General features: G+C 32.8%; 3 protein-coding genes across 4 annotated transcripts in view; 1 reads left to right on the top strand and 2 right to left on the bottom strand.

Annotated features, from left to right (window-relative positions):
* LOC113396961 (protein prickle-like) overlaps positions 1-17775 on the bottom strand; it is a 310421-nt gene that overhangs the window by 185041 nt on the left and 107605 nt on the right. The gene's annotated exons all lie outside the window — the stretch shown is intronic.
* LOC113397035 (general odorant-binding protein 1-like) lies at positions 5264-12862 on the top strand. The gene is made up of 4 exons (XM_026635182.2): positions 5264-5364; positions 11902-12063; positions 12206-12386; positions 12665-12862. The coding sequence occupies exons 2-4, from the start codon at positions 11926-11928 to the stop codon at positions 12844-12846; spliced, it is 501 nt and encodes a 166-aa protein (XP_026490967.1). The 5' UTR covers positions 5264-5364; positions 11902-11925; the 3' UTR covers positions 12847-12862.
* Positions 15064-16598, bottom strand: LOC113397045 (pheromone-binding protein-like). Its single transcript, XM_026635191.2, has 3 exons — positions 16436-16598; positions 15972-16152; positions 15064-15336 (listed from the first exon to the last, which is right to left on the bottom strand). The coding sequence occupies exons 1-3, from the start codon at positions 16562-16564 to the stop codon at positions 15155-15157; spliced, it is 492 nt and encodes a 163-aa protein (XP_026490976.1). The 5' UTR covers positions 16565-16598; the 3' UTR covers positions 15064-15154.

A 17775-nucleotide genomic window follows, 5' to 3' on the forward strand; every position in this document is an offset into this window, starting at 1 on the left:
ATGAAATAAACACTGATTTGTGATAAGGCCCCTTTAATTTGATTTGATAAACTTTACAACGAGAAAGGGCAATAAATTGAAGTAACATCACTCTTTAATCGCAAACAGAGAGGCCAGGGGCAGACAGGCAGGGAATGCTAAGCGTGTACCGGAAATTAAACTGGCTCGCACATAGTTTATGACGTCCAGTTCTTGTGGTCATTTAGGAGAGTTGTGGTCATATCTCTAAGTTATGTGATCAAAGTGAGACCGATAAGCTTTATTTATCTGTGTATCGTGACCCAAACTCGTCTGGTGGGGTAAGGGTGTTGACAAATGATCTCTCTGACAATTTGTTTTAGGTTTTTTTTTATCATACCGAATGTTGTAATTATGTCTTGAGTTTTAAAGATTTAACAAATAAGATTTAATAAATAAGAAACACGTTGAATAAAAAACAAAGAAGTGACATTCTATTTTATGTTTATTAATAAAAAATTTAGAATCTTTTCATTGTGTACAGCTCCCGCAGCAAAACTGAATATGTTACGTAGGTGATACAACAAGGCAACGGATAGGAATAGTATTTAATACTCTCTGACAACATTAGATTCTTTTTTAAACAAAAAATATTCCAAAAGGCAAACATTTGTAATAATTTATTTTTTCGGAATCGCATCGCAGGTCTGTTTTCACCGGTGAGTTAGTATCTAAAACTTTTTATTTATTTTTATCTCATTTTCTATATATACTTTAGTTTAATAATTAATTATAACTCAATCAAACAAATCACGAGGTTTGGACCAATAGAGCTTAAATATTTTCTGACTTCAAATTTTCAATAGCCCCAGAGTACAGACACAGGCCTGGGAAATTACGTAAAATCGTTTGACCGGCGCCTAATATCTCTCCGTTCGTATCGCAACCGTATGACCGTCCTGATTGAGAGCACGACAGAAGAGAGAGAATCAGTGTTTGAGCGCACAAACACAAACACAAACACAGCGACTCTATAAATCCTATAATTTATTCCGCACCACGTGTACGGTGGGTCTTTGATATTGACTGATGCGACGGAACATCCGCCCGAAAGAGATATTGAAGGTAACGTCATCATCATCACCATCATATTTCATTTAAACTATAAGAAAATTAAAAACAATTTATGCTTATTTTGTGCCCTTCTAATATATACTTAAGCTGTAACGGTACGTATCTAATAAATTAAAATTATCGAGTTAACTACTTTAATAAAATATGCAAATTAACTACCAATGAGGCTTTTAAAATATTAACTTGATCGACTCATTTAAAATAATGTTTCGCAAGAGGAAACAGGGATATTTGTATTTTCATAATAGTTGCTATTTCAAATAATTAATCTTTGTCGGTAATCAACTTAAAAATATATTCAATTACTATGTTTATGTTATAAACGAAACGATTAATGATCAATATGTAATTTGTGCATCCACGTGGATTATGGGTTTATACATAATTACATTTAAGATTACATTTTATTTTATCAAAATTAATTATTTTATGTTCCTGATGAAATATTAAATAGGGCGCTGTCAATGAAGATATGTAGCCCTATTACATATTAAAGTTAAAATAATTACTTATTTAGTAAAATTATTACATATTAACTTAAAAAAAAAAGTGATATTCTTAGCAACTCAAACTATACTGTTACTGCTGTAGTAATAATAACAAATAAAAACAAGTCTTTGCAGTTTAACGCCATCTAGCGCTGTAAGGAGAAACAACTATATCGATCGGATTACGTAGTTCTTATTCTCTTGAAAAGGTGACGCTACTAGTTCTCTTTATAATAAAAATTGTTTTGTATTACAATATAATTATAATATCATTTGTATAGCTGATAAGAGGTGGCGTAAAGCGAGGGTGACCAGGATCATCCACCACGACCTCGCGGCTGAAGAAGCCTCGCGGTTAAGGGACCTCGTGATTTCAAAATTAGAGTAATATTACCTGTGGATTTTTCTTCCGAATCATTGATGGAATTTCTTAAAATATGTATTCTTATTGTTACAAATAAAAATAACTTATTTTGATTGGAATGATACATTTTAATTCAAAGTCATATCTTCCAAATTTTGGCGTAAACTTTTATTGATAATTTGATTATTTTTCTACTGATTTTATTAGTGAGTATTACTGTTTTCATGACACACGAACGCCTTTGTTAGTTAATAATTAGTTAATAAATACAATTAAATAGGTATCTAAATAGTATTATCGAATTTCTCAGCTATTACGAGCTAATAACATAAAAATCTAGAGTAATTCTAGGAAGTTTTTTTACTTTATCCGCCTGATATATTCAAGACAATTATGAATGTTACATTATTATAAACAATATCACGAAGACCCAAATAAAGAAGTGTTAAAATTAAACGCGTGTCATCGAATTCGCGTTAAAGGATCGCCTGCTTGGTACTTGGAAGCTTGGCTTATGCATTGCGGTAAGGTGACCATTCCTCATATATCTTCCGAAGTTTCCTATTTTGAATATCTCTGAGCCAGTAATTATAAAATTTAAATTATTAAATAATTATAACCTTTTTAAGTTTCTCATTAAAATAACGTCGTTTATAATATATTTTTCTCAAACGTGTTATCTGTGCCTTTTCTCTATTTTGGATTCACATAATCTCAATGTGCGTGCATGTTCCCATCACCGGCAGCATCACAATCTATGTTTTAGGAGTATTGACTACTATTCTCTGGGTCGTTAAGTATCGTATTATTTTAATATATTTTAGATAAATAGATTGTTTTAATTCATAACAAACTAATTATTTATTATTAATACTAATAATATATTAGGTATCTTCAGAAATGAACAATTAAGTTTTAGGGCGCGACACCGTGGATGTACAATAATTAAATATGGCCGCCCTGACAGTAACTCCCGTTCACCACACACACCGCAATCAGTACTTGGTCGCCATAAATCATCGCTATCTCTGATATTTATTGCCTTTAAAATTATCGATAATAAAATAAACTGAGCGTTTAGCGATACACGCGAGTAACAAGTCACAAACTTCACGATGATATTAATATCATCCTCTTTTGTAACGATTTTATAAATAAATAGAAAGTCGGACAGTTGATAAATTACGCGACGGTTAAGCAATTACTATTTTGATTTAGTTTGGATATAAAATTGTACTATTTAATTTGTTTCGTGTCTGGAAAAGAAATGTTGTTTTAAAAAAAAAAACGTAAGAAAAATAATGAATTAAGTTATTAAAAAAGTAATAACAATTAATTTTTCATAAGAGAACTACCTAAGTTGTTTTGGAAATTACTTAATTAAATATTATAGGTTCGCATATTAAAAACGAATATAAACTGAAGTTTGTATACAAATGTGATTATGTTATTATATGCATTATCATTAATATAGTATGCTAATATAATACTTTGGTTAATATACTTAATTAAAATATCCACTCAACTGAGAGACAATCGCATGAAGTGTTGCACTTTGCTGTGATATCATTTCCAGACCCTCAAAGTGCGTGTAATCGTTTCAGCTTAATGTTTGGCTGGAGTCCAAAAACTTAATGCAATTTTGTATACTGTTTAATATTATATTCCAGTACTGTAATTTAAAGAATTGTAATAGTTCTTATTTTATTTATTCAAACATTATAAGAGTTTTAGAATGAATTAAGTTTTGTTTTGAAATATATATGTTTATATTTGAAATAACCTAATTCAAAAATTAAATATTTATGTGGTAGGGTGTCCCTTTGTGACTGAATAGATAAATTATATATTAATGGTTGGAGTGGACAATTTAACAAAGTATAATATGAATCCGTTTTTACGCCGCTGCTAGTTCAGGTTGGTAAGTAAATGTATTACAACATTTCACCCGAAATGCACAATTGTCACGTTGTTAGTTCATCTTGAACTGTTGTTATGTAATATAATATTATGAGTTATTATATATTATGTAAATAATATACCATTAAGTAGCACTACTGTTAATGATTAGTTACTTAAATCGTTTTTTTTTTATATTATGTGATTTTTTTTTACATCTTTGTAAATACGTGATACTAATCCTGGCTAATATTACAAATGCAGAGTTCATTTGTTTGTTAAGTCTAGGAACTCGTCCAGTAAGATTAGTAACAATCTGTAAATGCCGCTCCGCTGGACTTGGCTTCCTCGCCTCGAAGAGAACATTTGGAATATTGCGTTTGCCCGGCTTCAACTTGGAATCGATGACTAATATTCACATTTTCTAACCACTGAGCTATCACGCCTCTTATGTTGGAAGAGGAGTAAAAAGTGAAAGTAAAAATATACTTGATTCAAATAGGGTTTTAAGCTACCACCGGTTAGAAATGTAGATTCTATCAAGAACCGCCAAGAAACTCAGTAGCTATATCTATATATAGCTATATCTTTTAACAACACAAATGAAGCATTAAAACTCAGTGGTGCATGCCCGAATTGGAACCCGTGATCTTTGTGTAAGATTCACTTCTCTCCACTGGGCGATCTCGGCGTTCGACAAAGGACACTGTTAATTCCCATCCATTAGGCGCCGTCCCGCAAATCCCGGTGTCCGAATGCCCGCTATTAGAGATAACATTCCTTAAGATGTTCGCTACTTGTGGACTGAAGACAGACCTACAATGAGCAGACACGACTTATAAATGTTTGTACAACATTTCCCGCGATTAAAAATGTTGCTATATGTAAATTTCGAACAAAATAGGTTTGACGCCAAAAGGTTTTACTTAATTGTAACTCGTTTACATAATTGAACACGTTATACATTTCTATATTTGACATTTTCATGAAACGCTTTTTAAAAAAGAACAATATATTGTGCAAGACAATCAGTAAAATGCCACAAGACAAGATTATAATCGGTATCTAAATATTTAAGCGAGATTTGTGAAAGCATTAGAGGTGTCTTAAATTTTATTTAGTTCGCTATTGATCATTTTAAACGTTTAGTGAAATATAATTAAATTACGAATTATATATAAAAAAATCTTATTCTTCATTTTAGAACCAATCTTGGAACAATTTAATGCTTTTATGGGTACTCCAAGTTGATATTATTATATGGATCTTGAATGACTTTTGACTTTTAATTATAAAATAACAATCAAAATATCTAACCTAATTAAACAATATTAATTTAATTTAAATATAATCATAGACCTGTCTACGTGTCACAAGCTCTGTAAGCCTTCGTCTTAAGGGTCAGTCAGACAAATAGCTAGCGATCAGTCAGTTAGATAAGGCGGTCGTTACACGCAGCTGTCGCCATCGGCGGGCGCCGGGATCCAGGATTGTCCCGGATTAACCCGGGATCGAATACAGGTGGACAAAGCTTTTATTGGTCATTTAGTTGATTCTATGATTATACCTTAAAGCTTTGGATCGGGGTGCAATTGTAATATTTGTTGTTTGTTATTTAATAAACTACGCGTCTCCTTTATAGTTATAAAGAGTTGGTCTGGAACAGGAGTGTGTTAGTTTTCAGGATATTGGCTTACCTTGCTATGGCTACCTAAGACCGAGTTCAATTATAACTGATTATATATTGCAAAATAAAATAAAATAATAGTAATAAATATAATTTTCATCACTATAAGTATTTGAAACGGGTTATTGACCACGAGGATATTTCACGAGAACAAGACATTCGTGGATAATGTCGAAATATCGAGCTCCACCAAATAAAAATAGAAAACATGGTAAATATCCCGTTTTAAATACTGTTAGTAATAAAAATAATCATGTTACTTTAAAATCTTATAATTTTCATCACGTAATTAAAAGTGCAATTCTAAATATGTGTGTGTTAAAGGTATATTTGTAAGTATTTATTTATGTTTATGTCCCCTGAGGGCTTGAACTGAGCAGACACATACGGCAGAGCACATTATACGGAACAAGTGTGTCTGCGAACACAAGGGTGCTCTCAGTTCCTTTAATCGATTCAGGCACCAACGGCTTCTCGTGCTTTTCGAGAACAAGATTGTCAACACTGCCAATTCCCAGTCTCCAGGTTGCAAATGAGAATTTCGGCCGGCGATTGAACCCAGAAATGTGCAAATAATTTACATAATAGTTTACCTCAATGATACCAAAAAATTAACGCTGGGAGCCTTATTGTTTTGATATCTTTACTGTTGTATTTAGTTTGTTATATTCTACTTAATATTAGAACATTGTAAACTATGGATTTATCTCTAAAAATCTTAATTTGTCATTGTTGTAATTATTGTTAGTTATTTTTTTTTTTTTTTTAATTCATTTAATTTTTCTGCTAATTGTTTAAATGTTAAATAATTAATAAGCGTCTATATTGCAGTCTGTAGTATTTATTAAATAGAGTATTGTTAAAAAAATTGTTATTGGAGGCTAACGTAACTATTAATGCTGTATATACCTATTAAGTGTTTGAAATTGTATCTGTCATTTTATTGTATTCTTGTTTTAAGTGCTATATTTCAAATACTGTGGTGTATCAATTAAATAAATAAATAAATAAATAAATAAATAAAAAAATACCAGATTGATCTAGTTCGCATCAGAGTCCACCCTCGACTTGTATTAATTTATGAAGATTGAAGTGAATTACCTGAAACCAAAATAAAACAATATTAATATACTATACTATACAGAGAAGAGCCAGAATTACTAGAAATACTAGATTGTTTGCTATAAACTTTAATAGGAATACTTAGTATCATGTTCACTAAGCAATATTTGTAAATGAAGATCTCAGATTTTTAGAACACTCCAACCCTTGAATCCGCTATACAGTGGCATATAATGTAAACAACACACTGAAGTAAAACCTACAGTACCAGTGACTCGACTTTGCCCAACGATGGGATCTGTGTTAACTTAATTAAAATAAAAACTCAATTATTATTCAAATTTCAAATATGACTTGTTCCATAGTTATTATTATTAGTAAGCCTATTATGTTTATATAACATTGCAATAAATCATTATATTTAGACGTAGTTAATAAGGTGATCTTTTGAGTGTTCACTTTAACACTAATTTATCTCTTTCCGACATAACTGATCCGTCGCTTGAAAGAAGAAAACGCAGTTAACTAATCAATAACGCATCGCAAATAACGTTTATTTATAAAATAGATGGAGGGGCGAGCCTTCCTCTGTGAACAAATCCATTAAATGTTACTTTTTTATTTATTCGTTTTTCAAATTTAACTCTAAATATTAATTTAAATTAAATGATTTGCTTAATCTGCTTTTATTTGTGCAAAATAAACTTTGCCAATAATTGATAATCAGTCACCGAGCGCCTCAATACCATCACTCGGCAATAAGTCACCTGGTATTAACGGCTTACACTCGGAGCACCGCGCAATCGAGCGGATTCATTTAAGTCACAATAATACAACATGAAATATATACATATATATATTAAATAATGATATGATATATAAAATCCGGTGACTCCAGTGTGAGTAATCTGCAAACATATTCGGAAAGATCACTTATTTAACTCTTATAGAAGCGACGCAGTGTATGCTGCTTAAATAAGCTAATTTGTCAGAATTTTACGGCCGAGTTACGTTACGGCAGTCATTTTCTACTACCACATGGATTGTTAAGCTGCTAAGTACCGAAGAAATTAATATTTTAGCAAACAACAAAGAATCTCTAATGGAATTAAATAAAATCAAATCAAAATGTTTCAGGTAAGCTTTAGAATAAAGCATTTTTGAATCGTCAATATTTCACCTCTATCACCATTTCGGTAAACCTTCAGCAAGAAGGAACAGCAACTAACTCACAATCGGTTCCCACGTTATAACATACCACTCCCATGTGGTGACTGTTTTCTTATCCATCAGAAGACAGATTATAATTAAATTAATTAAGATATATAAGGAGGATTTACCTACGGGTAGTTTGACAAAATTTAAGAAATTTGACAATAATAGAACATGTTTTTAAAGTTTCTTTACAAAAGGTTGCAGAGGTCAGAGTTCCGTCGAAAGCCATTGTGCGGACAAATTTAAATAAGAACAATAGAAAATCTTTAGTTAAGTGACGGAAAACCCTTTCACGAAAAGAAAAATCAACATTGTTGCATCACGAAATAAAATTTCGACATTGTCGAAACATTTCTTGTGTATTGTGCACAAAAGTGGATTATAATTATTTTTCTTGCAAAATATATTTTCAGTATTTATAATTATAATAGTTTGTGGTTGTGGACGGAGTATTTAATTTACATTGAAACGCATACTATTTCGGTGGAATATAATCTTTGAGGGTGTTTGGTTGGATGTATAATTTAACTCAAATTATCGACAGCTTATATTTTGGGTAGATTTAATTATCCGGTAACACACTTTATATTTATAAAGGCATTATGTTTTATCAAGTTTATTTTATAAGAATAAAATAGATTTACCAAGAGTGTTAACATCAATACGAGATATGGAAAGTGAATCCAGTAAGGGTATCCCAATACACATCTCATTTTGTACTTTAATACACACATATGCAGGCATTGTTGGCATCACGCCAGGACTTGGCATGCCATCCAATCATTTGTTCCGTGTCCGTCTGTAGGATTTATCGTCGGCTAGAGCTGTCGGCTTGCATCTGGATTTACTTCTAACGGATTATTTGTTATTGAATTGGTTTGGCCAGCGCATTTGAACGGTAGAACGGCTATCAGAATGTTCATGCATCAGAAGTTATAAGGCTTGGTCTATTGTGACGGTATCATATAGGTATGATGGGCTATTTGTAAGCAAACTGATATATCGCTGGTGGTATGCTGTCACGTTGGAAAGAACGTAATTGTAATTAAACAATAAAATTAAAACAAAAAAATTAAACAAGGTTAAATGCAAATTTGTGAAATTAAAAAAGTATATCATATCAATAAACTGGACGATACTCAAAGACAACTCTTCCAATCAAAGGCGGCTAAGGCTAATTGCGTTTGAGGAGAACTAATAATTGGATTATGGTAAAAGGCGGCGTCATCTACTTTTGATCAATTTGTGTTATACTTTTGATTAAGTAAAATTTTAGATTTAAATTAGAGATTAGTTTTCTCAAAGTCACCAACCGTGTTTATTTTTGAACTAAAGTTGCAGAAACGACAGTTTTAGTAATGGTAGCTTCCAGCAGAAGTCGCACCTGAGTTGATACAACGGGAACATGCGGATATGATTTTATAATCTAGTTATCAGCATTCCTACTATCCAGCGTGGACCAGCTGACTACCTACTACGCAACAGAAGTCTTTCCAAGCAGTAAGGACGTACGCCAAGACTCGCGCGGGTGCACGGAGCAGGTGACCGCTCCGTCCGACTCCTGCGACCCGACGTCTCGGCGGCGCTTAACACATTTAGAGAAATGAGCAACCCGCGCGTGTTAACTCCTGGCAAGCATCCGCGCTACTTAGAGCTGCACAAACTAAGAGTATTCCTCAATACAGTCAGTGCTCTCGCGTGTGTTTTAATGAATGCGTTTTTTATATAACTATTTGCTACTTCTAGTCACTTAATTAACAAGTTTTTCTTTGATATCGTATTACAAAGACGAACAATCGCACCAAACAACATCACAATCCTAATTACAGTCGCTTGTTTGCTTTAATCATCGTTATAAAGTATTTTAGGGTTTAAACGTGACAAATGCTTGTCTACTGTGTAATGAAGAGTAATCCGCTCCGTCTCACACTCCACATGCTCGCATCATAGCGGGTGCGTTTCCATTACGACGCGTGATGTGGCATTGTCGTGTCGATGGACGGATTATTTAAGTTACCAGTTACATTTTTGAATGATCAATTCGATTTTAAATAAAGATATGTCCATTATTATATCTTGTTACACCCAATAAGCGTTTTAGTTTTTATAGGTATCTCCCTCTTTCAAAACGCGCTGTTTAACTTGTCAGCGTTATTTATGGAAACGTAGTGTCTTACCCAAAGTGGTGGTGGAACTATTTCATGCCTTCTCGTATACGTTGCTTATTTAAATACGATTTTTATAGATTAAAGTGCAACCAAAATAAACCAATTTCAGTGGAAATTTCGAGTGAGAAAAAGCACACAAAAATGGGTGAAAAGTGACATAGGCTTTCAAATAACACCAAACTGTGATTGTTATTAGTAATTTATATTTTACTCATGTTTACGTTATAATATCTATGGAATATGACAATCAAAGCGTCTAGTGCTATGTGCGCGCACCCCGCGCCGCGTAACCTGACAGCTATTTGAGTTAATGTCGCTCTAAACACATTGTCGTGTCGCTTTTCAAGCAATTAGGCTCAGTGGGGATGTTTCTGATGTTTCATGCGAGCTAATTGGCGAGGGATTTCTTAAGGAACTAATATCATTCCGTTTATAATTGATTGTAGTTAGATCTTTGCAGATTTTTGAGGTAAAAGTTGAGGTATTAGTAAAAGTGAACAGAAGACACCAAAGATCGTGAAGAAAGGTCGCGGGATCATAAACCACGCGTATGAGTTCTGAAGAACATCGTGGAGAAACTTCAACGTGTAAATTTTGCTATATGTTCATCAATATTTTTTAAAGATTTTTGTGCCTAAAATTTAATTTGGGGTCTGTTCAGACAGTTCAAATTGTTGTAGATTAATTTGATGGTTGATAATTTTAAAATTTTAGTAGCTTAATATGTCTCATTAAATGCAACTATCACGAAAAACTCTGAATTAATCTATTGATCCAATGAAATACATTTGCGAACTATCGTCCGAGTTTTTAACCAATGAACCTTTGCTGGCAGAAGTTAATTCTCCCACTTATATTATAGGAACAAAAACCAGTATAATTGCAGTGTAATTGCAGGTAATCTAGGTAGCTACGAGATAGGATTTCAGTTATAATGCTTGATCTAGCAATTAAAGCACATCCGCTCGTTCATTAATTGTTTAAAGCTAAATCATAGTGCCAAGTCTCGTTAACGTTCAGAAATCCGCAACGATCTTGCGCAACGCGAAGAGCACATCTGAGACTTATTTTCAAAAAGGCCAAGTGGTCAGTTACTGCGCAAACAGGCTTTTCTAATTGAAATAGGAAGATGAGGCTATTGGTTCTGTAATAAATTTTAACAATTCCATACATCAACAATGTAGCCATGGGAACTAGGACGTTGTCTTTTAATTATACTGGCTCACTCAACGCAGAACTAGAACGTAGCAATGCAAGTATTGTATTTCGTCAGAAGGATACGTGATGGGTGACAAGTCAAGTTCCACCAAGTAACTAGGCCTGTAATAAGGAAGTCGTTCGGCATTGGTTAATTAAGGTCTGGCAGACGTTTGATTTTAACAATTACATCGCTTTTTGTGCAGCTCTTTAGAGGTACCATACTCCATGCGCTTTTTTTTATTATTTTTATTATTATTGCTTTGATTAAGTAATTAGCATATTTTTAGATTTCAAACGCCTCACATGTCTTTTAGTAAGTAAAGTATTTTATGTGATTATATTATTAACAAGCGGTGCACGCGACTCCGTGCGCGTTTGAATTGAACAAAATGGTTATTGTTGTAGCCTAAGTTAATCCTTATTACATCAGCTTTCTGCCAGTGAAAGTCCCGTCAAAATCGGTCCAGCCGTTCCAGAGATTAGCCGGAACAGACAGACAAACAGACAGAAAATATTATTTAGGTAATATACCGTGTATACATACATATGCATTTAGTAAAACGCGGTATTTTAATATTACAAACAGACACTCCAATTTTATTACATGTATAGATTTGATATTTCCTCGTTAATGTCATACAGAACCATTTACGTATCACTCAATACATTCTTGATGATCGCATGAATGAACAAATGTCCGTATAAAATATCGTCTCTCATTCACATCGACACTTGAGTCCGCGTCACAAAATGGCTTGGAACACAAAATGGCGTCTCACCTTTTTCGCGTGTCTGCTTTACCAAGTGTGCTACGTGTCGTCATCACAGGAAGTCATGAAGAAATTGACGACCGGTTTCGCGAAAGCGTTAGATCAGTGTAAAGAAGAGGTAAGTTATAAGTAATACGTTTATACTAATCATATGAAAAAAATTGTCGACTATTTAAGTCACACCAGGCCTTATGAAGCATTAGAATGCTGAGGATATCTAAATGTAGTCAAAACGACAAATTAATAGTCAATATTTTCAGCTGGGTCTAGGCGATCACATAATTCAAGACTTTTTCAACTACTGGCGAGAGGAATACGAGCTGGTGAACAGGGACATGGGCTGCGCCATCATGTGTATGGCGTCTAAGCTCGACCTTGTCACAGATGATATGAAGATCCATCACGGGAACGCTCATGAGTTTGCAAAGAGTCACGGAGCAGGTACACACAAAGTGTATATTCGTAATATAAATAATAATACGTTTTAATTATTCCTCAATCTTTAACTTATACAAGATTTGATGAATCATCATTTTAAAGCTTAAAATGCTGATAATGCAGCATTTTAAGCTTTAGTTACTTTTAAAGAACTGTTATTGTTAAAGTTACTGGATTGTTTTGTCATGTTAAAGGGTTAACCGAAGTTAAGATACGATAACATGTATTAATATACTTGTAAAATATAGTATTGTAAAGGTACAATTATAAATTTGTTAAAGATGACGACATGGCCAAGCAGCTGGTCAGCATCATTCATGAATGCGAGAAGTTTCACGTCGGGGTCGCAGACGATTGCATGAAGACTTTGGAAATCGCTAAATGTTTCCGAACTAAGATACATGACCTCAAATGGGCGCCCTCCATGGAGACCATCCTTGAAGAGATAATGACCGAAGTATAAAGGAATCAATAACTGACTGGAGACGTTTGAACTTCTTTCTCTCCTCTGCATTTAATATCATTGACTTTCTATGTTTCTTGTTTTGTTCTAACGTATCATTATATATTAAAAATCATCATGTATCGAGTCATTCTTAACTTAACTTAAATAAGACCTACATAGTGCTGCTAATTTATTTTAATCATGTTTGTTTGGTGGATTGCAAACAACCGTTAATCTATGTCCACTCGTTTGGACAGTAGATAATTATTCTTTATCAAGTCCTATTCTTGGTCCTATTCAAGGTCTTTCAATGTAGGTATTTCAAATATCTCCAGTTTCGTAAATTATTGATTGTTAAAAAATGACACTGGCAATGTTTTATGGAATTATAATTAGCTTCTCCTTTTGCTCTTCGGCTAGCCTTAAGTTGTATCTTTACTTTTATTTTTTTATTAATCAAACGGTGTGGTTAAAATACTGTGACGTGAAGAAATATATTCTTTGAGTAAATCTATTTTTATTTATTTCACTTTTTAAAGTATAAATAAATTTTAATGATTCAAAATAAGCATAAAAAAATTAATAATTTTAAGTCATCTAAATCTTTCCTAGACTAAAAGGACTAAATGGAATAACAAAATTAAAAATATATCTATTTTTATCTAGTAACCTTTAACGAACACTTTAAATATCCATTTTATGAAACCAAACCATATATATTTATATTTTTAGGCTACCAATGAGACTTAAGCAATGTTTTCTTAGGCGGTGTCACAATATGATGGACATTTATTATTCTATAATTATATGAATTATAATAGTGTTAACATTATTTGACGTTACTTAGTCTACAGAAGCCGTCTAGGAAACAATGCCACATCACTTCCATAGACAAAACAAAGTTTCAGAGTAGGAATTAGACACTACAAAGTGTAAGGTTATAGCTATCCTCGGAAACCTGAGCATTAGCCTGACTTTACTTTACTTTATCGCCAGAATTATTTATACAATACTCGTATTATATATCAAAATACTATTTACCCATGCCGTATGCTAGTCATATGTCCATTTAAGTTTTTGTGTGCACTGAGGATCATAGATAAGACGATAAAGAAAACTGTCCTCTGGAGGTTCCGCAGTCGAGTCACGTAAGTACGAGGGTAAACAATAAAAGCAAACGGACGCAGGTGCGGATACGAGATGTAACGATCTATTGTCGGGGATGCTGAAATACTGCAACATCTCGTGGAATTTTCTTATTTATTTTTATACTTAACATGGATTGGAAAGTATTCTGGTTAAACGGTTGCCATTAAATATTAATGTTTTGTACAATCGAGTTGAAAATAAAATCAAATAAGAATTAAAACTAAAAAATAGACATTAGTTTAATTCGATATTGCAGATTTATCTTAATTGAAGTGGTTTGGAGCAGTAATTAATTTACTCACTATACAAAGTACAAACAAACACGGTACTTAAGCAGGTTTCCTAACAACATTTCCCTTCACGGCCGAGCACGAGAAGAATTTTAAACACAAATTAAGCGCATGAAAAAATAGTAGTGCTCAAGTTCTACCCCGCAATCTTCGTAGATTCACATGTTCCAACCGCTCTGCTCGTCGTGTTTGTTTAAAATAAATTAATGTAATCTATTCATAGTAGTAATCAGTTCAAAGCTGACATGTAAGTAACTGGTGACGCAGTAATTCCCCCATAAATCGTGTACCAGAATGCCCTCGATGCTGGCTGATATATGGCTGACTCGACATCAAACCTCAATTAAGAAGCGTTGTAGGCTCTTAGCTCGGTACAGTGATTGTGCTGTCTGAGTCTGGGTTAATTGTGGACTGTTGTATGTCGTCCTCGTGTTCAGGAAGAGACCTGAGCGCTAATAACGTTCACGTCAAGACGCACGAGAAATACAGGCTTTGTTGGTTGCTTCGTGTAAAGTTAATAATAGAATATTTTAATTTGTTTATATTTTAATGTATTTTACAACTGAACATTTTCCCACACGTTTAATGTATATCTTAATTGAAATAAACGATCACATCTGTAGAGCTTTTATTTCTTTCTGGTTTTTAGAGATTTTATTTCTGGTTAGCATTTCCAAAGAATTTTACTTCTACAGTTAAGATGAAATTTCGAACACGGTTTTGGTGCTAATACTAGATTACAATATAAAAATGTGCTTCATTTTATTATTTTTTTCTATATAAATAAAATAAACGCTGTATTCGAAAAGGTTATTATTTTTCATTTAAATATATTTAGTAAATACCTAAGTTGTAATTGTCATGTAATTTGAAATAATTTGAATCTATTATATCTCGGTTAGTACTTCGGTTATGATGACGTCTATTTTCGGGGCCCAATCGATCTCGTGCATGGCGTCCTTGAAACACTTTGCGACTTCCAGAGCTCTGACACACGGATCCTCTTCCACCTCGTGTCGCTGTTCACATTCGTGGACTGTTGTAACGAGCTTGGACGCCATATCGTCACCTGGAGTGTCATATGGATGTCAACAATTCGGTCTTGATTAAAATTTAATCTCTATTTGATACCCACTGGTTCTAAAAATACCCGAATTTAGTTTTTTAATATTTAAATAGCAATAATTGTATACATTGATTTCGTTGTTAATTTGCCGTCGATTACTGTATAGTCTAAATTTAAAATATTATATTTGAATTTTTAGTTACAATAATTTTCATGTTTTAGTATTGAATTAGTTGTCAATTATTTAATTAATGTGCGTGTAAGACTCTTTAAGGCCTGTTGACTGTGACCGATCCCCCAGTTTTCAAATCTTATTTCACTCGAATAGATTAGAATCATTTGATAAATTTAAATTTGACCAATGGGACTGGGAATGATAATGGAAATGGGACCAATCTCAAGACATAAGACTAGTTTTCGTATTATTCTATACTTTTACGGCAAATGCTCTTATTGAAATTGAATTAGGAACACTTTAAATTTTATGTATTCCATAAAAAAAAAAACAATAATCATGCACAAATCACAATCGGCCAAAATATCGTGTAACTACCATAAAAGTATAATAAATAGAAGCCTAGTATAATGTCTTCCTAAATATAATGAGTTTTATTTTATGTAGCAATTTAGATACGAACCAGCTCCATGTCTCACGGCAAACTCTTGGGCATTCCCATGATGAAGTTTCCCAGTAGTATCCAACAGGTTTAATTTCTTACTCATACATACTATCGCGCACCCTGTGTCTCTGTGAGCGAGGGCTCGATCTTGCTTCCAGAAGTAATACAGGTCAGCCAGGACGTTGTCCCCTAAGTTCAGCTAAAATTACAATTTTTAATATTATGCCATACATGTAAAGTTTAATGCGTGCTTTTATAATTTATTTAATAATTGTTGATGAAGGAAAAAATCGCGAGGAGGATTTAAATAACAAGTTGGAACATTTCGTACATTTGATTAGTAATTAAACTAAAAGTGAAGATTATATTATATTATTATATTAATCTAGATACGAGGATCATTACAAACTTTACAAATCAATGTAGTCACTTAACGTCAAAATCACAAGCCTGAATTTGCAAAGAAAACAAAAACAATTTACCTCTTTCTTGCAATCGTCTAAGACTTTTACAAAACTTGCAGTTATGTTTTTCATCGTTTCATTGGATGATATTTCCGTCACACCAAGGGCCACCAGTACGAGAGCGACAAGGACAAAATATTTGGCCATTTTATGAAATGCTACAGATATATTAAGACCATCTCTCGCATGCGCGTTGTCTTATATAGTTTCAGTGGTTGACGTTGGCTTTGTTATGAATGAAATTTAATTACACACTTTTAATTACTACGTAATGGGTCAAGCGTTCCTGTAATTATGGAACCAAGCTGTACTTAAATTATCATTACAGGCCAATCTGGTACTTTATCAAATTAAGAGTGATTATGTTCAATAGATTTTCAAATGTCATGTTTTGAAATCTGTTTTCAATCAGCGATCAAAATCAAAATAATTATTTAAGAAATCTTGTAAATACTTCATCACACATACTACTAGTCCCAAATCTAGATCCAACTAAGAGGAATCGTCAAAACTCTTTTTCACCTTACTACATAAACATATTAATAAAATACAATTCATTTTTTATTTATAATAAATGTATAGCGAATCCTAGTACCAACAGTTTAGTTTTTTTTCCATATTTTTTAATGAATCATATGGCTCATTTGTCGATGTTTTTATAACATGGCATTTTAATTTATACATGAACCCAGTTCAAAATATTTCCAAAATCTCAACGCGGAAATCTTGGTGTTATAAGTTTACCTATGCTTCTCGTGATCGTGTACATGATAGTCGCGGTTACAGTTTGATGTAACTCTAAGTATACTTACTTTGTTAAAATTAAAAGCACATCGAAACAAGTCCTTCCAACTTCAACATTATGAATAGCTGTTTTTGGCACAATAAAAATAGTTTCAATGTCTGTAGCGCTACCCAGGTGCGAACCGAAAGGGAGCCGAGAGTGATGACGTCATGAAAATAGTCAATTTATGAAAATTTTAAAAATAAATAATAATTTTTTAATATATACATTTTTTCTTTTTACTCAGGTGTCAAAAAACTTTGTTGTAAGGAAGCACTTTATCTAATCAGATAATCCCAGATATCTCAAATACAATAAACTGGTTTGCCTGTAAAATAAGAACACTTCCAATAGTTTAATAGTATACTAATTATGTTTGTTAAATACTTATAAGTTTTGGTGTAATAAATCTAAGTTAACAAATACGACCCACAAGTCTTACTAACTCAATGCAATGAACATATCGGAATTAATCAAACTAACTGATATTGTTCGTTGTTTAACTTTTCTGACCACACACACCACCACTACCACCACTTCGTTATATAACTTATCGAATTTATGGATCCAATAA

Source organism: Vanessa tameamea, chromosome 18 (assembly GCF_037043105.1).
Source record: "Vanessa tameamea isolate UH-Manoa-2023 chromosome 18, ilVanTame1 primary haplotype, whole genome shotgun sequence".
NCBI lineage: Eukaryota > Metazoa > Arthropoda > Insecta > Lepidoptera > Nymphalidae > Vanessa > Vanessa tameamea.